The sequence below is a fragment of the Nycticebus coucang genome, chromosome 4 (assembly GCF_027406575.1).
Source record: "Nycticebus coucang isolate mNycCou1 chromosome 4, mNycCou1.pri, whole genome shotgun sequence".
NCBI classification, from domain to species: domain Eukaryota; kingdom Metazoa; phylum Chordata; class Mammalia; order Primates; family Lorisidae; genus Nycticebus; species Nycticebus coucang.
The window spans coordinates 42,696,117-42,717,863 of NC_069783.1; the positions used below are offsets into that span (position 1 = coordinate 42,696,117).

The window sequence follows — 21,747 nt, forward strand, 5'->3', positions numbered from 1 at the left end:
TTTAGCCTTGCGCCCTTTGACTTGCAGTGTGGAGACCTCCACATTCACATGCAGATGTAAGAAACACATCAAACACATCACTTGTAGGATAGCATCTGTGGCTCTGTCCCCTCCAAAGGGGAAAATTGGCTATTTAACTAAATACAGAGGTTCTTATCTAAAGCGATACCTTTAAAATGTTCCTTTCAGCAAGGGATGAGCTGAGTAGAAAGTGGGGAGAGCCACTTTGCAGAGGGGGCGTGTCGGGTGCAGGAACAGTCCCAGTGGGGAGGGGCTGGCTGGAGAGTTGACACCGAGGCCCAGGCCTTTGGCTTTTTTTTTTTTTTTTTTAAATAGAGGCTTGCTCTGTTGCCCTGTCTGGAGTGCAGTGGTGCCATCATAGCTCACTGCTACCATGAACTCACTGCTTCTCAGGGCCACCCGATCCTCGTAGCCCTTCCAGGGATGGCTAGGCCAGTCTCTTCCTCATCCCACGAGGCCATCTCGCCCAATTCAGGCTCTAGCTCTTCCTCTTGGGTTGTGCCCACCCGTGTTAATCGGATCTTCTTAGACCTCCAGTGCCCCAGCAGATGGAGGTGTCTTTTCTGTGGCGATGGATCATGACCTGACCTGTGTTATTAGGAAGCCCTCTCCTGTCTCATGTGTCTTGAGCTATTCTGTCCTTCTGCAGTGTTTGACTCTTTCAGGCTCAACTCTTCATTCTCCTGTTCCACAATTGGTTCACTCATACCAGAGGCTGTGTGAGAAGCAAGGGGAAGAGAAATAAAATCCATGGTCTACTCCCAAGAACCTCCCAGTTAGGTTGAAGGGCTTACTGGTTTGACTGGAACCAAGTGCGTCTGGGCTCTGGTCATGCTGGTCACGTACGTTGCAGGAACAAGGATAAAGTCACTTAGGAAACACTATCTTTAGGCCAATGACTCCCCGAATTCCATCTCTAACCACACTGTGGCTAAGGTCCAGATTTAACAAGACCCCGGCCTGCTCAACATTTCCTCCTGCATGTTCAGTAGACACCTCTAGCTTGGTGTCCAAAACAATGTTCCATTTTTCTTCATCAATCAAATTCCAGCTCAGTCAATTACACAGGCCACTTGGGCCATGTTGGCAATAGCCTCACTTCTGTTCCCCCCGCACTCTCGCAGGCCCGTGAGCTGCACCCCCACAGCAGATTCCACATCTGACCGTTCTTGCCACCCACCACCAGCTCCCACCCCAAGCCACCATAGTAGGCTCCTAAAGGGACTCCCTGATCACACCCTTTGGCCTTATTCTTTTTTTTTTGAGATTCACATACCAGTGAACTCATCCAAAGTATACAATTTCAGTGTTTTTTGTAAGTTCAGAGTTGTACAGCCATTATCACAACCTAATATGCAAACTTTCTCATTATCCCCAATCACCATCAGTCATCACCACCCACTTTGTGGTCGTCCCCTCTTCACCCCTGTCCCAGCCCCTGGCAATCACTAATTCACTTTGACTCTATAGATTTGCCTACTCTGGACATTGTGTATTAATGAAACCATGCAATATTTATCCTTTTAAGCCTGCTTTCATTTAGCAAAATGTTTTCAAGTCATCTCTGTTGTAGCATGTATTGGTGCTTTATCCCTTTTTATGACCAAATCAGATCCATTGGGGTTGTTTCTACTTTTTTTTTTGACTATTAATAATGCTGCTGTGAAGATTTGTGTACAAGTTTTTGCATGGGAATATGTTTTCACTTCTCTTGGGTATATATTATACCTGTGCATAGACTTGCTGGGCTTATGCAGCTTGTTTCACCTTTTGAGGAACTGCCCGATTATATAGTTTATTCTTCAAACATCAGATCTTTCAAAAGCGTAAGTTAGACCAATCTTTTCTTTTTCTTTCTTTTTTTTTTTTTTTTTGCAGTTTTTGGCAAGGGCTGGGTTTGAACCTGCCACCTCCGGTATATGGAGCTGGCACCCTACTCCTTGAGCCACAGGCACCGCCCAGACTGATCTTTTCTGCTTGAAGCCTTCCAAGGGTTCCTATCACCCCCACACAAATTTCAAGTCTTTCCCATTAGCTACCAAGCCACCCTCACCTCCTTCCACTCTTGCTTATGCTCCTCAGGCCACACTGTCCCCTCCTCTTGGTCCTAAGTTGCCCAGTGTGGTTTCCACAGCTGTCCTCTCTGCCTGGAATGCTCTTCCAACAGACCTTCTGGTGGCTCACCCCCATTTCTCATTTTCCCTGCTGAGCTGTCACCTCAACTAGGTCTCCAGCCTTCCTCTCCTCACCCCCACCACCCTCTTTATCCTGCACTGCTTTTCTACACAGAACTGATAAATGAGCAGCTCCATAATTTGTAGGGCCCCATGAAAAATGAAAATGCAGGGCTCTTTGTTTCAAAATTAAGAATTTCAAGACAGTGAAACCAAAAGCAGAGCATTAGACCACGCCTTCTGAGGCAGGGGGCCGGGTGCCTGCACAGCTTGCATGCCCTCTAAGCTGGCCCTACACCTGCGGCTACTTGGAATGAAAGGGAATCCCATTTTAACCCTTCTTTCCTCCTCCCATTCCCTCACTCCTAGAGCTGTTTTAGCCATTTCTCACTTCTTTTCTTCCTGGAGAAAGCTTCTTCCCTGGAGGCTCCTAGCCTTTTGGTGCTGTTCTCTCATCTAACCTCTTCTCCAGAGCAGTCTTTATCTCCCCAGTCTTTGACTTCAGGATTAAAGAGGCTGGGCAAGCAGGCAGGCTGTGCCAGAGCTCTCAGTGGCAGGCAGGGCGGAGGAGAGGCTGAGCAGGCAGTGACCACCTCCCCTGCAGTAAGGGGTGCCAGAGAGAAAGCCAGGGACATTCACACAGTGATTTTGGTCTCAATCCCACAGCTGTGGAAGGAATTCTATCAAAGAATAAAAGTGTATGAGCAGATTGTTAGGTTTAACTATTTTAGCTCAGGATTCATTTCTTCATAAAATTAAAGCCAGTGGCATAATAGCTTCTTGGAATGATGTGCAGTTCATCCTGTTGTCTGAGTATATTAAAGACCATGTTTGGCTTGGCGCCCGTAGCACAGTGGTTATGGCGCCAACCACATACACTGAGGCTGGTAGGTTTGAACCTGGCTGGGGTCAACTGCAACAAAAAAATAGCCAAGCATTGTGGCAGGTGTCTGTATTCCCACCTACTGGGAGGCTGAGGCAAGAGCATTGCTTAAGCCCAGGTGTTTGAGGTTGAGGTGAGCTATGATGCCACAGCACTCTACCCGAGGGTAACATAGTCAGACTCTGTCTCCAGGTAAAGAAACAAAGACCATGCTTGCATTGAGTTGCTACCGGATCCTCACTGTTCCCACTTGCTTGGTTCATGGTTGATTCTATTTAGTGTTGGGTTCCTTCCATATTACTCCTAAGAAGTGACCTTTTAACACCTAAGCATTTCACCTCTCATTTGCCTTCCTGGTAAGGAATAAAATCGAATAATTGGTTATTTTCTTTCAGTTTGGAGTGACCGTTAAGGAGTTAGGCTTGAGAGAAACTATTTTTTTTTCCATTTGAGGGGATTCTATGCATTTTGGAAACATGCTTATACATCAGTTGTAATTGTAATTGTGAATTTCAATGTGAAGGTGTGGGAGTCCCTAACTGCAGTTACGTGAGAGTTCATTATAAGATGCAGTAGCTATGCTCAATAGATAAAAATAAGACTATATGAATACCGTGCTTGTTTTGCATAAGGAACTATCTATGAAGGTAAGTAATTAACAGACAAAATATCAAATGTGATGATGTTAATGTGTAATTAATGTAACCAAGTATTTTGCTTCTTTATGTTTAGGAAATTATGCAGTTCTGGCTTGCAAAGGGTGTCGATGGCTTTAGTTTTGATGCTGTTAAATTTCTTCTAGAAGCAAAGCATCTGAGAGATGAGATCCAAGTAAATAAGACTCAAATCCCGGTAAAGTTTTGTTTTCAATTTTTTTTAACCTTTTCTGAAAATTTGTGAGAGTTTCTTTTTCAGCCAGAGATACCAATTACAAAGATGAGCTCTGTCCTATCTCTGGGAAGTACTTACAATCATTTTCTTTAGAAAATACATAGGAGTTTCAAATGCATATGCCATGATGTTTCCTTCCAGGAGTTCCCTCCAGAGAAAGGGATCCCCACAGAGCCCTTCAATGACAAGGGCTCTGTGGACATGGACACTGGACTCTAGCAAGGGCTACAAAATGAGGACACTTCTGTAATGCAATTTTGTCATCTTACTTAAGCTTGAGTGAGAAGGCCTAAATTACACAGGCCGTTTTCTAGTTGTTAAAGGACACATTTTTGGAAGAGAAGGGAATTAACACTTGCTGAGTATTTATTGTATTCTATATGTTGTTTTTTTATTACATTTCATTTAACTCTCTCAGTATCCTGTGGGGACGGTCGCATGATTCCCATTTAGCAAATCTTAGCAAGGTTAACTTATGGAGGGTTACGGAGGTGATGAACAGGATTCCAAACCACGCCAGATTCTTTCTGGGAAATCTGAGCCTTGGGGGCTCTACACCAGTGATTCTCAACCTTCTTCCATATCCTGAGTGAGAGATGGTATTCACACACTACCCCCTTGCTCCAGTTAACCACCATCCTGTGGTCTGTTTTCAATGGTCAAGTAGACAGAAGTCCTAAAATGTGTTCCAAGATGATGAATTTGTATATTCACACAAGAGAATGTTATGTTACTAAATTACAGTGACTCATAACAAAATAGTGAATCTTAGCAATGTAATTCTTAGTGAAAACCTAAAATAATTATATATGAAGTACTACCCTTTTGATAACATTAAACAAAATGAAATCAAGCTTTTAGCTTTTGTCCTGAGTAGTAGTTTATAGGTTACTTATAAGTCCATTAAAGCAAGTCAGCTAAGTAGCTAAAGAGAAGTTGGCTGTGTACAGGTCAATCATGAGAGCATGTCATGAACCATAGGTTATGATTAGCTAATTTTTCTCACACATGATTTCCAGTGAAAAGGAAAAATAAAAAGATGATGTATTGTTGTTCCAGAGACAAAGACCTTCTCCTTGGAAAAGGAATCCTGTAATAACTTTGCTAATTAGAATGAAATGTAATGAAACAATGCAGACAGTGACCAATGATCAGAACGATGGGTTTTGTGTGCTACCTGAGAAGAACTTAAATAATTCGCAGTTTCATGAAAAGATCCAAGATACTACAACTATCACTTTAGCAAGGAAAATTTATTTATGGAGAGTGAATCCAGAAGCAGGCCCATTTCTGGAGTCCCTAACTACTGGGGATGCTGTAGTGGGAGAACTGCTTGAGCCCAGGAGTTGGAGCCAAGCCTGGGCAATATAGCAAGATCCTGTCCTTAAACCTTTAAAAAAAACAAAGGCAGCAGGAGTCCAGTGACTGGATGGCCACTCAGGTTTGGGCTGTCCAGCCAGTCCAGGCCACATTCCATCCCAGGGTCTATAACCTTGGTTTATATGTGATATACTCTTTTGCTTTGATTCTAAGAGATTTTTGTAATCCTAGGAAGGCACAGAAATGAGGATCAGGAAAAACTGCCAAAAACCTGAGAAGGTGTAACAGTAAGCATAAAGATAGAGTTGGTTAGGAAGCAAAGTTAAATGCATGGCATTAATATTTTTGTGAGGAGATAAAATCTAAGTGTAATAATGAGCCCTATAATCATTAAGGTCATTTGTTTGCTTTTAAAAGTGTCTGAAGCATTTAGATAACTAAATGTTCAAGACTTTGTTAAATATATTTATAATCAGTATTTTGATGTTTAGGAAAATATAGTGTGCTAAAATGGTATGTAGTACTTAAATTCGAGAAAGTGTTTTATGAGATTTATAAAGTTAGCAATTTAAACATCAATTGAGTACTAATAGTCGAGTATTCTCCAACCACAAAACCATCTTTGTGTGTCTTGCTTGAGCCTTTTGAAGAGAAGAGATTGTATTTACATGGAGCTGTGGGGATGTGACATGTGAAATCATGGTAACCATGCTGTCTTGGTTTTCAAAGGACACGGTCACACACTACTCGGAGCTGTACCATGACTTCACCACCACCCAGGTGGGAATGCACGACATCGTCCAGAGCTTTCGGCAGACCATGGACCAATACAGCAGAGAGCCTGGCAGATATAGGTAACCACAGGACATGTTTCTATTCTTCCATGCACAGTGTGGTCCGCAGGCATAATCAGATGCTAAAATAGTAATTTAACCAACCTAGATATGCTAGGGTCTGGTGGATTCTCTCATGTTGCATAACTGTTGATTTTTAGTTTCCTCTTTTGTAAAGTGGTGCTAACCACAGTACTTCACAGGTGTTTTGTGAAAATTAATTAAAAACAAATATATTAGCCAATTTTTTTTTTTTTTTTGAGACAGTCTTACTCACTACATTGCTCTGGGTAGAGTGCTGTAGCGTCACAGGGCACAGCAACCTCAAACTCTTGGGCTTAAGCAATTCTCTTGCCTCAGCCTCCCAAGTAAATGGGACTGGGTGCCTGCCACAATGCCTGGCTATTTTTTTTGTTGCAGTTCTCATTGTTGTTTAGCTGGCCTGGGCTGCGTTTGAACCCGCCAGCCTCAGTGCATGTGGCTGGCACTGTAACCACTGTGCTATGGGTGCTGAGCCTAAATGTTAACTATTATTTTTATCATTATTATTGGAGCTAAAGTTGCTTGTACAGTATGAATCCGTATGTTTTAACTTAACTGTAATATATGTTACATGTGTATATATACACTTATATACATAATGTTTACAAAGCACTTAAAATTGTACCTGGCACATAGTAAATACTCAATAAAACTATTGCTAAGTTTATATAGATCATCCAAAAAAATTAAAAATGAGTAAAAGAAATCTCCCCTCCAGAGCTGGGTGTGGTGGTGTACACTTGTAATCCTGGCTAGTCAGGAGGCTGAGGCAGAAGGATTGCCTTTGAGGCCAGCCTGGTTAACACAGTAAGATCCTGTCTCAAAAAAAGAAATTTCCCTTCAAAGTAGGTACTCTGATTACTATCTCCATTTTATAGATGAGGAAACTGAGGCTCTGAACATGTAGACAATGATCACGTGGTGGTAATGGCAGAGATGGAATTTGAACTGGGACAGTTGGGCTCCAGAGACTGTACACTTAATCATTAATATGAAGCCTCAAATAGCTAAAGCCTGTATTGAGTGAGGTCATTTCAGAAAAATGTGCCTTGTTGGAGCCAGGATGCTAGGTTCCGGCCCCAGCCTGTGAAACTGCCAGGACGCGGACCACTGTGCACACTCACTCCGGGTATAGCTCCCCATAAGTGCCGGGGAGCCCGTTGCCTCAGTCGGGTAAGGCTCCCCATCAGGAGGAGCCAGTCTCAATCAGGTCAGAGGTGCCGGGGCCCCTCAAAGGCGCAGCAGTCAGTCTCAATAGGAGCCTGACTGACTTCGTCTGTGGCTATTTACACCACAGGTGCAGAGACTGCCAAGCAATGATGTAGGAGCTCTCCTGCTTTTTTTCTTTTTATTTTTTTTTGTAGAGACAGAGTCTCACTTTATGGCCCTTGGTAGAGTCCCGCGGCATCACACAGCTCACAGCAACCTCCAACTCCTGGGCTCAAGCGATTCTCTTGCCTCAGCCTCCCAAGTAGCTGGGACTACAGGCGCCCGCCATAACGCCCAGCTATTTTTTGGTTGCAGTTCAGCCGGGGCCAGGTTTGAACCCGCCACCCTTGGTATATGGGGCCGGCGCCTTACCGACTGAGCCACAGGCACCGCCCAGAGCTCTCCTGCTTTTTAACCACAGACCAGTCCCTTCTCCATTCCCTTATTACCAAGGTGTTTCTTTTTAGGTGTCTCCTCCAGTGCCTTCTCCAGAGATTGGTTTTTAGCTGCTGAGAGCGCACATCAATAATAAGGCAAGATTTTATAAGGAGTCATATGTAAGGGGAAGTTCTTTTGGGGGCAAACCCCTCACCTTATATTTGCAAACATATACTTTAAATTTTAAATGGAGTGATGAGAATTGCTACAGGAAGTCTTCATGTATGTAAACTGAGGTTTTTTTTTTTTTTGTTGTTGTTGTTGCGGTTTGGCTGGGTTCGAACCCGCCACCCTTGGTATATGGGGGCAGCGCCCTACTCACTGAGCCACAGGTGCCACCCTGTAAACTCAGTTTTAATCAGGTTTAGAAGGAAGAGAACAGTAATGATTGAGATCCAAAGGTGTTTCTCAACTCTCAGGCACGACCTAGTATTAGGCAAGCCTTTGGGTTTATTACAATAAGAAATTGTCCCAGTGACCCATCGTGATGTTTCGTGGCCATGTGGCTTGCTGGTGCTTTCGAGGGAGCCCTAATCCTATGAGGTTCACAGTGTGCCTTCAGCTGCAGTTGCAAAGCGTCTTCCCGGTCTTCTGATGGGCCCTGCTGACACTGAAGCCTGCCAACTCTTATAGGTTCATGGGGATCAAAACCTATGCAGAGAGCATTGACAGGACCATGCTGTACTATGGGTTGCCGTTTATCCAAGAAGCTGATTTTCCCTTCAACAATTACCTCACCACGCTAGACACACTTTCTGGGAATAAAGTGTATGAGGTTATCACATCTTGGATGGAAAACATGCCAGAAGGAAAATGGCCTAATTGGATGGTAAGTCCTCATATCCAGCACAACATAGTCAATGCAGTCCTTGTTAAAATCCAAGGAAAATTCTGAGAGGCATTAACAATAAAAGACAGGATTAAAATATATCCAAGAAAAAGGAAGGGACCCATAATAGCTAAAACAATCTTGAAAAAATAACAAGTTAGCGAACTCATACTTTTCCCCATTTCAAAACTTAACAAAGCTTACAGTAACCAATTCAGGGTGGTTCTGGCATAGGAATAGGTATCGAGATGAACAGATCTGAGAGTCTAGAAATACATTTACGACAAATGGATTTTTCAACCAGAGTTCCATGACAATCCATTGAAGGGAAACAATAGTCTTTGATGAGGATTGCACTGAATCTGCATATCACTTTTGGTAGCGATATGTCATCTTACCAATAGTTTAAGGCTTTCAATTCACAAACATGAATCTACCTCCATTTATTTAGGTCGTCTTTAATTTTTTTTAATCACATTTTGTATTTTTCAGTGTATAAGTCTTACACTTTTGGTTCAACTTATTTCTAAGTATTTTATTCTTTTGATGTCATTGTACCTAGAATTCCTTTTTCTTTTTGAGATGGAGGTCACTGTCTCACTGTATTTTCTTTTTGAGATGGAGGTCACTGTCTCACTGTATTACCTAGGCTGGTCTCAAAACCCTGGTCTCAACCAATCCTCCTCCCACCTCAGCCTCCTCAGAAGCTGGGGCTAATATACCCAAATAATTAAAATAAAATTTAGAGACAGGGTCTTACCATGTTGTCCAGGCTGGTCTCAAACTCCTGGCCTCAAATGATCCTCCTGCCTCAACCTTTCAAGAAGCTGGGATTACAAGACCAAGCACCATACCCAGCTGGTTTCTTAATTTTTATTTTTGGATTAGTATATAAAAATATAACAGATTGTATATTTTGATACTGTATCCTTCCACACTGGTGAACATGTTTTATTTCTGTTTATTATGAATTCCTGAGAAACTTTTTGTGGCTTTAAAAAATTGTTTAAAGTATACAAAACAAAGTGTATCACTTCAAACATTTAAAAATGTGTAATTTAGGTGGTGCCTGTGGCTCAAAGACTAGGGCGCTGGCCCCAAATACCAGGGTGGGGTGGGGTGGGTTCAAGCCTGGCACCGGCCAAAAAAAGAAAAAAAAATTGTGTAATTCAGTGGCATTAAGTACAACTCAATGTTGTGCAACCATTCCCACTATTCATTTGCAGAAATTCATCATTTTGAACAGAGAATCTGTATCTACTTACATAACTCCTCATCTACACTTCAAGCTGACATCCCCCATTTTGTTTTCTGCCTCTATCAATCTTATTCTAGCTAGCTTATTAAAAGTGGAATCATACAATATCTGTCCTTTTATGTCTAGCTTATTTTACTTAATGTTTTCAAGTTTCCATTGTGTGATAGTATGTCTCAGAACTTCATTCTTTTAACGGCTGAATAACATTCCTTTGTATATGTACACACAATATACGTCACAGTGTGTTCATCCGTTCATCTGCCGACGGACATTTGGGTTGTTTTCCTCCTTTTGGCTGCTGGAATAATGCCATGATTGTTATTGTACAAGTATCTTAAATCTCTGTTTTCAATTCTTTCGGCTATCTACCTCAGAGTGGAATTGCTCATTCCTACAGTAGTTCTATGGTTAAGTTTCTGAGGAACCGCCAACCTGCTTTCCACAGTCACACCTCCATCTTACGTTCCCATTAGCAATGCGTGAGGGTTCTGATCTCTCCATATCCTCACCAAAACTTGGTATTTTGTTTCATTTTATAAAATTATCCCCTCATAGCAGGCATAAAGTGGAATCTTATTTCTCTCTCCTTATTGAAGAGTAGTTTGCTAGATAGAGAAATCTTGGTTCAGAGTTTTTTCATCACGATGACTATGTCCTTCCATTGCCTTCTGGCCTCCAAGGCTTCTGATGAGTCAGTTGCTCATCTGACTTAATACTGAGAATCTACTGTGATTCACCAATTTGTTCCTTTAAAGATTTTTTTCTGTATCTTTTGACAGTTTGACCCATCTAGATTTGGGTTTTTAGAATTTTCTTCTATTTGGAGTCTACTAACGTTCATAGATGTGCAATTATTTTTCATTCAATTGGGGAAGTTATTGGCCATTTTTTTTTTTTTTTTTTTTCAGAAAACTGTATAGAGCCATGTTCTTAAAAATATCTGCCTTTCAGATTGGTGGACCAGACAGTTCCCGGCTGACTTCTCGTTTTGGGGGGGAATACATCAACATGATGAACATGCTGCTTTTCACACTCCCTGGCACTCCCATAACTTACTATGGTGAAGAACTAGGAATGGAAAATATTTTAGCCCCAAATCTCAATGAAAGCTACGATATGGTAAGTTTAATACAACTTAATCATGTACCATAGCTGTAAAACCATGCACTCGTTTTTTTTTTTGCTTAATCTGAGACTTTATTATTTCTATTCTATTGCTGAACATCATGGTTTTTTGATTTTATTTCAGCTTTCTTGGTGATTTGGGAGCTTGTTTAAAAAAATGCTGCTCTCTGAGCCATACAATTAATATCATGGATAGAGCCCAGGAATCTGCATTTCAAAGATGTTTTCCAGCTGATTCTTAGGCACACTGAAGTTTCAGAACCAATGGCGTAGTTTTGAATATTCTTCGTTGCCCTTTACTTGAAACATGGAGAGTTAGAAACACTTATTTCTTTGGTTCTTTTTTGTCTTGCTGGATCTTGGGTGACCACAGTACAAACTCTTCTTTTTATGCTGTCAAGTGCCGCACAGCCTTAGAGTTGAGTTCTTTTCATTTTTTGTTTGAGGTCGCAGATCTCACAGTTGTGTTGCTGGGTAGGTGACTGATCTTGAACCTTTAAATATGCCTGTTTAGTTTTCAATAGCTGGCATGAGATCAAAGTCCCCTAATACTGAAAGGGAAACTTTTCCTTTCTTAGCTCCTAGATTTTGAGTGTGTACATTTATGAGAAGTAACCAGGCGGAGCAAATCATCAGGAAAGAATTCAGGCTCACTGGTACATGGCTGGGTTCTTTTTTTTTTTTTTTTTTTTGTAGAGACAGAGTCTCACTTTATGGCCCTCGGGTAGAGTGCCGTGGCCTCACACGGCTCACAGCAACCTCCAACTCCTGGGCTTACGCGAGTCTCCTGCCTCAGCCTCCCGAGTAGCTGGGACTACAGGCGCCCGCCACGACGCCCGGCTAATGGCTGGGTTCTTAAATTCACCATCTTTATACCATGGTAGAATGAAGTAGCCTAGTTGGTAATAGCACATCTTGAAATTCTACATTACTCATTTTTAGGGAAAAGCAGCAAAGATTTCCAGCGTGTATTAGTTTCATCAGTAGTCTATTTAAACTTAAGATGTTATTTGCTATTTTCCAATTAAAAGTGTGAAACTGGTGCATGTAGTGAATTTACTACCTTTTCATCATGAATGCTAGTAAACATAAACACTAGCTAAGAACTAAAGAGAATTGGATAATTATAAAGTAAATCAGGACCAAAGAACTTCATAACCATTGCTTTTTTCTTTTGCCATAGAATACCCTTCTCTCAAAGTCACCAATGCAGTGGGAGAATACCTCCAATGCTGGTTTTTCTGAAGCCAGTCACATCTGGTTACCCATCAGTTCAGATTACCACACTGTCAATGTTGAAGTAAGTACAATATTTTATGTCGATTCAAGAGGAAAATGAATTCCTACACTGACAATATACAGTCATTCTGAGCATGTCTAGACCCTTAATTGATATTTAAATTAATCACAGGCTTCTCTTGCAGTTTTCAATTTGTAAGCACTTTTAAAGATGTGATTAGATACCTAGAAATAGTATCAGAATAAACAATAACATGTAAGTGCTAATATTGTGTGTGATCCAGGGTTTGGCCCAGAATGCACTGAAAAAAGGAAAAGAAGCTAACTGTAAGAAAAAAGTTTTGATAAATGGAAGATAAACCCAGATCCAACATACAACAAGGAATTAGAGAAGGGAACAGAGACTGGAAGAAACATAATCAAAGAAGTAAAATACATATAATACACAGATATCTTCTTTTAGAATGGCAAGGATACATAGAAAACCTTAAAACTATTCAGAAAGAAACCAAATTTAAAAATAGATTGCCTGAGAAAAGGACTAGAATTGGACTGGCATCTGACTTCTCAACTGGATACCAGAACACATTAAAATCGTATCTTCAAAGTTGTAATGGAAACGGAATTCTAAACCTAGTAATCCTATTCAAACTAGCACTTAGGGGTATGGGCAAAAAGAGATGGAAAAGCAAGGAACCAAATCTTCTCCTATATAGCCACTTCCTGAAAGAACAATCAAGCTCTGGCAAAACTAAAAATGACTCTAAAAGGGATATGCAACAAAAGGAAACAACAAGACTTAAGGATAGATATTTTTTTTGTGTGTGTGTGGTTTTTGGCCGGGGCTGGGTTTGAACCCGCCACCTCCGGCATATGGGACCGGCGCCCTACTCCTTGAGCCACAGGCGCCGCCCAAAGATAGATAATTTTTAATGTAAAATAAGGTATTCTGGAATAAAAATCTTAGTGATATGTTTCTATATGGGACATGTTGGAGGGGTGTGTGAGAGAGAAAGCAGGCTAATGTGCTTGTCTTGTACAGGAAAAGAGTAACTGTAGGGTGGTGCCTGTGGCTTAAAGGGGTAGGGCACCGGCCCCATATGCCGGAGGTGGTGGGTTCAAACCCAGCCCTGGCTAGAAACTGAAAAAAAAAAAAAAGAAAAGAAGAGAGTAACTGTAGCTGTGAGCTGTTCAGTAGCTGCTACCACTGTTGACTATTAAGACTAAACAGATAAGAAATTCAGTTTCTATGTCACAGTAACATTTTAGGTCCTCCACGGCGGTGGCTACCATATTGGATTACGCTGGTATAGAACATTACCAGCATTACAGAAAGTTCTACTGGACAGCATTGTTCCAGATGTTGAGGAAAACATTTTAAAATGGTCATTACAATCTTAAGGGTAATCATTAGAAAGACGGACATAAATTTATAAGTTTCAAAGAACATTAGAAGGAAAAAATTATGCAAGTAATTGATCCAATAAAAAGCTAACCACCCCCCAAATACTACAACTATAAATAAAAGATAAGTGTTCAAGAGTATGTCTAAACATGTAATAATCACAAAGATGAATGGGTTAAAGACAAAACAAAAAAGTCAGACATAAGAGATATAGTTAAAATAAAGAACACGGAAAAAATTAAAGATATAGTAGGCAAATAATAAAAAGAAAGCAACCTAGCTATAGCCTGTAAAATAAAAACTGCATTTATTTTTTGATGTAGTACTCTCACTCCTAGCTATCTGTATCTAGGAAGACTTGCGCAGGTGCAAAATGACAAATACACAAAGGATCTTGACTGCTGGATTATTTTTATCAATAAAAATCACTTCAATCAATTATATGATTTAAAGGCTAATATGCAGCCTTTAAAAAGAATGAGGGAGTTCTATATGCATTGATCTGACCATTTCTGACATGATAATAAAATGGCACAGTGGTAAATGCCAATGTCTGTATAAACTAGGGGATGGTGCTGAAGAAAACCTTTGATTGCATATATTCTTGTAATTGAATTCTATATTACGTGCATGCATTTCCTCCTAGTCCAAAATAAAGTTACAGAAAGCAGGCTTGGAAATATTTAATAGCAGACAAAATAGAATTCAATATGAAAAGCATTTTATGACACAAAGGAAATTTTCAAACTGATAAAAGAACATTCCACTAAAAATCACGAATCTTTTAAGCATCTAAACGAGAGATTGAAAATATATAAAAACAAGTACTCAGAAATGCAAGGAGAAATGACAAATCCATAATCCCAGGAGAAGACTTCAACAACTTCTGGAAAGTGATCTATCAGTTAGACAAAAATAACAGCTAATACTTACAGGGCACTTATGTGAGTGGCACTAAACTATGCGCTTTTCATGCATTACCTAAGGCTAGAGAAAATGCTAGGAACTTTGACAAGTCATATACATGAACCATAAATACCTTTGTTCTTGATGAACAGAATACAGTTATTCAAACACCTATTAGTCATTAAAGACCACATATTAGACACCCCCCAATAGTCCCCTTCCCCCAGTAAATGTGGCTGGTAAGAGTACAATGAAATGAATATTATCACTAATTGGCAACAGCTCTTACAAAGAATTTGGCATTATGTACCAAGTGTCCATATTCTTTGACCAAGTAATTGTCTGATCTAGCCTAAATAAATAAGTTAGGGAGGGGAATAAAAAATATTAGAAACAAAAATGTTAAAATGAAAGGGAATGGTTAAATATGGTATAACCATTCAACAGAATATTATTCTGTCATTAAAATGAAATTTTGCATCCTTTTTGCAACTTTGTTTCATCATTAGCTATGCAAGAAAAACATGTCTGCTGAAGTTATATGATCTTTGTACAACAGCAACCTAGAGAACAAATAAACACAAATTCATGAGCGGTCTAAGTCCGTTGCTGTGGTGCTGCTTCTCTTCTAGGCATTTGGCAGTAACAGTATATCACAATGTAACTTGACTTCGGCAAATTAAATATTCATCTCTACAGAAATTCTATGATGTGGTAGAACACTAGACACACTGCAGTGATTCCAGACAAGTTGAAGCCCTGACTTTGTGATTTCTATCAGTTCTTATATAAATTATTCTTATTAATGTCTACAATTTGGCAGTTATTTTAAGGGGCAAAATTGAAGCAAGTTTTGGGTAAATAATTCCTTACAAGATCCCAAAAATATTTAAAAATAACTCTTAGAATTAAATATTTATGTAAATATTCTTTTTAAAAAATAGGTCCAAAAGACTCAGCCCAGATCGCCTTTGCAGTTATACCAAGATTTAAGTCAACTTCATGCCAATGAGCTGATCCTCAACAGGGGCTGGTTTTGCTATTTGAGGAACAACAGCCACTATGTTGTATATACAAGAGAGCTGGATGGCATAGACAAAGTTTTTATCGTGGTTCTGAATTTTGGAGAATCAACACTGCTAAATCTAGGGGAAATCATTTCAAATCTTCCTGTAAGACTGAGAATACTACTAAGTACCAATTCGGCCTACAACGGCAGTGAAGTTGATACGCGTGCCATTTTTCTGAACAAGGGAGAAGGACTCATCCTTCAACACAACACAAAGAAACTCCTTCATCACCAAACAGCTTTCAAAGACAGATGCTTCGTTTCCAATCAAGCATGCTATTCCAGGGTCTTGGGCATACTGCACACTATGTGTTAGGCACCTCTATGCAGATGACCCTGCATTCTGTTGGTACTGTGATTATTGGTAGTTGCTTCATGTACAGCACGCTCTCGGTGAACTTTATGAATAATCATTAATTCTTAGATATTTCCGTAGCTTAAATGTCACTGCTTTAGCAAAGGTTCTCAAAAATTTTGAAAAAAGTGTTTAAAAGAAAATTATTGCTTGCAGGAACCTGAAACTTTATGGGGCTAGCATCAATAAGAGATGATCACAACACGTTTGAACCCTAGTTTTTTTTTTGAAACGTCTAATGGATTTCAATCTTTTTTCCTTAAAATGCAGTCATAAAAATTGGAAGATGACTCACTGCTGAAGTGTGTAAAAACATTCATTAGTAAAAAAGGCAGGACATTGTTTTGTAAACTGGCCAAAGAAAACCCTAGTGAAACAAGAATAAAGCTGTTCAAACTGGAAGGGAGGCCTAGCATTCTGCTGTCACCACTCCTCCCCCTCCACCCCCCTCCAAGTCTCTTCTAAGGAGCATAACTTGAAAACTACGTTCCCGGGTTATGGGGCATGTGCACGAATCAAGAGAACACAGTGAGCATGTGAGGTACAGACTAAGCAGCACTTTTAGATGGAGAAACACATTTAAAAAAATTTTTAAAATAACTTAATTTCACTTTTGCTAACTCAGTTGGAAATAAGACAAGTATTTCACCATGTTTCTAATTCCTAGTTGAATGCAGTGCTTCAGAATTTTTGATATTTCTTAAGATCCTCGAAAACATTGGTGCTGTCAAGTCCCAGCTCCTCGTACAGGAATTTGATTTGGGCTGTAATCTAAAAGAAACACATTTTTTAAATTAGAAGACATCTGTGAAAACTCCAGTGTTGACGCTTCACTTTATTCTTTCAGTGTTGAGTGAAGATGATAGTTTTATTGGGGACAGAGGCAGAGGCTTTCAACAATTAAGACTCAAATTATTGGGCAGCACCTGTGGCTCAAAGGAGTAGGGTGCCGGCTCCATATACCAGAGGTGGTGGGTTCAAACCCAGCCCCGGCCCAAAAAAAGACTCAACTACTTTCTCTAATAGAGCTCATTTATTAAGGATGAACCAGAGCCTTTTCTCTTGATTGGTTCAGTGTCCTTCCCTCCCTTGGGTCTCAGCCACAGACCTGACAATGGTGAAGTAGCTTTGTTATAAACCCTGTGGCAACCACTGAAAATTCGATCCCACCTCTAGCTGGGGACTCTGTCAATGGAGGGGCTTGGGTAACATACCTTTTTGTGAGAATCCTCAATCACATGATTGCCTCCAGGCTGAATATCTAAAATAATATTGGGAGCCTGATAGCCTGAAAGAGTTAAGATATATAAAAACAATTAGAAGGTCTTTGGAAGACTAAGACTGATTTCTCCTCTCTCTTCCTGAGTATTTGAGTAAGAGTAAAGTTAAAGATAAAACCCACCAACGATAAAGGGCTAGGAAGGGGAGCAGTAAAAGACAAGTTTCTGAAGCAGGGAAAGCAGAAAAGACCAAGGTGTGAGGAAGCCGCCTGGAAGACACCATGTGGAGAAGGCTGTGACATGGGACATGGTCAGTTAGCCTTGGGGAATCAGAGTCTGATGTCCTAGAAACACTGTCTAGAGCAGGCATCCTCAAACTTTTTAAACAGGGGGCCAATTCACTGTCCCTCAGACCATTGGAGGGCCGGACTATAGTTTAAAAAAAAAACTATGAACAAATTCTTATGCACACGCACATACCCTGTTTTCCCAAAAATAAGACAGTGTCTTATTTTAAGGTATATTCCCAAAGATGCGCTAGGTCTTATTTTCAGGGGACGTCTTATCTTTCCTGTAAGTAGGTCTTATTTTCAGAGGATGTCTTATTTTCGGGGAAACAGGGTATCTTATTTTGAAGTAAAAAACAAAACGGGAACAAATACAATTCACACTGCTTCATGTGGCCCACAGGCCACAGTTTGAGGACGGCTGGTCTAGAACATTGAGTGGGAATGAAAAATGGAGCTGGGTACAGGAAGACTGTCTGATTTATATGTGGGCTCCCCTCTACCACTGAACTCATGTGCTACCATGCAATTTCAAGGCAAAAAGTTCTTATCTAACAAAATCGAAACTACTATCTAGATTTGGTTCTCAACCTTCCTAATGCTGCAACCCTTTAATACAGTTCCTCATGTTGTGGTGACCCCCAACCATAAAATTATTCTTTTTGCTACTTCATAACTGTAATTTTGCTACTGTTATGAATCATAATGTAAAGATCTGATATGCAGGAGACCCCCAAAGGGGTTGTGACCCATAGGTTGAGAACCGCTGATCTAGAAGAAATTAAAGAAGCTAGTTTGGCCACTGATCAGCCAAACAGAAAAAAACCTTGTACAATAAGTTATGCTGGATATTTCTGTTTACTTTTTTTATGACCTGTTTTCTCTTAATAATGTTCTTTGAAAGGGAGGTGAGGCTGTTAATAGTTACTTCAAATGGGTAGTTGACTTCGGACAATAATTGTCCTAATTTGGAGATGACGTGGTGGTAGCAGAAATGTCTTACTCTGAGCAGTGTGCTAAAGGTATTGGTCTGTTTGGCCAAGTTTTATGCTTCCAGCTGGTCTCCTACCTTCACCCGTGTCTTTAGCATGCTCTGTGACGGCTTCCTTGAGTTTCTCGGTATAGTTCACAATTCCTTGCAGAGGTACACGTTCATCATTTTCATATGCTGTTATGTGAATGGAAGGATAATGCTAGAAGAAAATATGTACAAAGAATGTACATTATTACTTAGGGTCCCTCAACACTGCAGAGACCATAAACAGTTACCTCCAGTTTTTACTCTAAATGCTAGGAGTTTTTTCTCATTTTATATTCTTGAGAATGCCTCAGTACTGTAGTATGAAACTACCTGTTACTTGGAATAGTCTTTTCTTGACTAAAGAGACCGTATCTGATTTAGTAAATTAAGGCATTACCCTGCGGTAGTAAATTGGAATGAGCATGAGCAGAGATGGTGCTTGAAAGATGTTTGGGTATTATAACTAGAGATACTTCTATTTTTTTTTTTTTGTGGCTGGGGCTAGGTTTGAACCCGCCACCTCTGGCATATGGGACCAGCGCCCTACTCCTTGAGCCACAGGCGCCGCCCAGTAGAGATACTTCTAAAGCCTTACTGATCTCGGTCTCAGCTAAAGTATCTTTTTAATATCTTCTCTATTACTTCAGGATAACATACTGTCTTCCACTACCTGAGGTTTAATATTTTGGTAGGGACAGTAACGTTTTATGTAGTTCTTGTGCTTGTCATGAGATGAAGGATTCCCCCATTCTTCCAATTCTTCTAATGTCAGAGGAAGTGTAGTATCCATCATGGTGTTGAGAACATCCAAGAAAGGTGCCTTAAAAGAAAAGCCAAAGGAACTTAGATTTCAAATCAAAGGTTGATAATGAGTTTTAGAAAAATATTATACTTTATGAATATACATACTGATATGAGAGAAGATAGCACAAGATGCCACGTAAGGCATGGAGCCATTAGCCAAGGCCTATAATCGACAATCTGCTTTTAAAGTAGTCAGACTCCTTAAATGACATACAGTAAGAAACAGATTACCTTCTAATTTTGTAATTTTTATTTTTAATTTGGAGTCTTTTATTCATACATATATTTTCTTTTCTTTTTTTTTTTGTAGAGACAGAGTCTCACTTTATGGCCCTCGGTAGAGTGCCGTGGCCTCACACAGCTCACAGCAACCTCCAACTCCAGGGCTTATGTGATTCTCTTGCCTCAGCCTCCTGAGTAGCTGGGACTATAGGCGCCTGCCACAACACCCGGCTATTTTTTGGTTACAGTTTGGCTGGGGCCAGGTTTGAACCCATCACCCTTGGCATATGGGGCCGGCGCCTTACCGACTGAGCCACAGGCGCCGCCCCATACATATATTTTCTTACATGAAAGTAATAAATGTTACTGCCCTGCACCCATTAGAATGGTTACCATATTTAAAAAACAAAAAATAACAAGTGTTGACACTGATGAGGAGAAACTGGAACCCTTATGTACTGGAATGTAAAATGGTACAGCTGTTATGGAAAACAGTATGGTGTTCCTCAAAAAATTAAATTTAGAATTACCATATGATCCAGCAATTCCATTTCTAGGTATAAACTACCCCCTCCAATTGAAAGCAGGATCTTGAAGTATCTGTATACCCACGTTCATGGCAGAATTATTCACAATGGCCAAAAGGTAGAAGCCATCCAAATGTCCATCAATGGAGGAATAAACAAAATGTGGCATATACACACAGTGGAGTATTATTCAGCCTTTAAAAGGAAGGGGATTCTGACACATGCTACACTATGGATGAACCTCAAGGATCCACCCTAAGTGAAATAGGCCTGTTGCAAAAAGAAACCATTTTATATGATTCTGCTTATATGGGGGACCATGAGTCGTCAAAGTCAGACACAGAAAGTAGGAAAGGTGGTGGGTGGGAGGAAGAAGGGAACAGAGAGCTGCTGAATAGATACAGAGTTCCATAAGCTGGAAGTCTAATTTTGGAGACTGATTGCACAATCATGTGAATGTACTTAATGCTACTTAACTGTCTACTTAAAAATGGTTAAGAGTAAATTTTATGCTGTTTTACCACAATTAAATTTTTAAAGAATGGAAAAAAATACCCCAACAATACAGAAAGTCTTTCTCCCCAGCTCCATATCTTACATTAACAGTAATAAATGCTAACTAAAAACTGGAAAGTATCCCAGGCAAAAGAAACAAAACTACCCTGGCTCATAATCAGTGTTAAAACATTTAATAAAATAGAGGCTGTGTTTTTTTACTTTGCTTTATATTCTCCAGTTACCATGCTTTTCAGATTTCTCTCATTAACATTAAGCAAGTATAGTGAGCATTTGTAATTCTTTTTGACTGCCTAGCATCTGAACTCCTTTTCTGCATTTGAAAATCCTGAACATTATCAGACGGAGCTTGCCTCTTACTATAGAGACCCTGACTGACAGTCCCTTTCCCAGCTTTCCTTGTAGCTTCAGAGTAGCAGAACGTCTGACTTAGGTCTATCTATCAGACACATGAGCTCCAAACTTTGCAAAGGAAGCTAGCGATTCAAAATGGTAGTGATGGGGCAGTGCCTGAGGCTCAGTGGGTAAGGCGCTGGCCCCATATACCAAGAGTGGCGGGTTCAAACCCGGCCCTGGCTGAACTGCAACCAAAAAAAAAAAAAAGTTCAAAATGGTAGTGATGGTTACTTTCTGGGGGGCGGAGACAAGATGGCTGACTGAAGCCAGCTTTCCCGTCCAGAAGGAGAGTTAAAGGACAGAAGTTTAGCAAGTGACCTGGTAGATTAGAGCTGCACCAAGAGAGAAGGTTGAAGAACGGACATCAACCCCGCTGAGCAGAGCTGCGACCCCAAGGATACAAACAAAAGGTACAAAATCCATCACCAAGTGGACAGGAGTACCCTCCCCCATGAGAACAGCTCGGAGTGCCCCACAAACAAATGAGCAGAGTTCAAAGGTCCTCCCACTACATTCCACAGGAGAGACCCTCTAAAAAACTGGACCTACCTCCCCTACTAGGGTGCAACGGTGTTCTCCTGCCAGGCATAAAACTGTATAAAACTGTATACATTCTCTACCTGCAACTCTGAGCTCCCAGCACTCCCCTCCACTCTCACTCTGAGGTCTGGAGGCCTGTCCCTCAGGAGTCCAGATTCTTGGGTGATGTCTCGAGGGGTGTGGACAGGGCCCAAACTGCAGCTAGTCAGTGCTGACT

The 21,747-nt window shown here is 40.5% G+C and overlaps 2 protein-coding genes across 6 annotated transcripts in view; one reads left to right on the top strand and one right to left on the bottom strand.

The window, feature by feature from the left end:
• Window positions 1-21,747, top strand: part of SLC3A1 (solute carrier family 3 member 1) — a 45,941-nt gene that overhangs the window by 15,005 nt on the left and 9,189 nt on the right. Inside the window, exons 5-10 of one of the 2 annotated variants that reach the window (XM_053588965.1) lie at window positions 3,811-3,930; window positions 6,019-6,143; window positions 8,445-8,640; window positions 10,850-11,017; window positions 12,207-12,323; window positions 15,518-16,136. In XM_053588965.1, coding sequence (XP_053444940.1) covers window positions 3,811-3,930; window positions 6,019-6,143; window positions 8,445-8,640; window positions 10,850-11,017; window positions 12,207-12,323; window positions 15,518-15,958 — 1,167 coding nt within the window. In that variant the 3' untranslated portion in view covers window positions 15,959-16,136. Of the gene's footprint in view, window positions 1-3,810; window positions 3,931-6,018; window positions 6,144-8,444; window positions 8,641-10,849; window positions 11,018-12,206; window positions 12,324-15,517; window positions 16,137-21,747 lie in introns of those variants that run through there. The other variant, XM_053588966.1, reaches the window with a different exon arrangement.
• PREPL (prolyl endopeptidase like) overlaps window positions 16,609-21,747 on the bottom strand; it is a 53,939-nt gene continuing 48,800 nt past the window's right edge. For all 4 annotated transcript variants that reach the window (XM_053588962.1, XM_053588963.1, XM_053588964.1 and 1 more), the window contains 4 exons: window positions 19,196-19,345; window positions 18,574-18,697; window positions 17,212-17,285; window positions 16,609-16,768 (listed from right to left, as the gene is read on the bottom strand). In XM_053588962.1, the coding sequence (XP_053444937.1) occupies window positions 16,679-16,768; window positions 17,212-17,285; window positions 18,574-18,697; window positions 19,196-19,345 (438 nt within the window). In that variant the 3' untranslated portion in view covers window positions 16,609-16,678. The remainder of the gene's footprint in view (window positions 16,769-17,211; window positions 17,286-18,573; window positions 18,698-19,195; window positions 19,346-21,747) is intronic.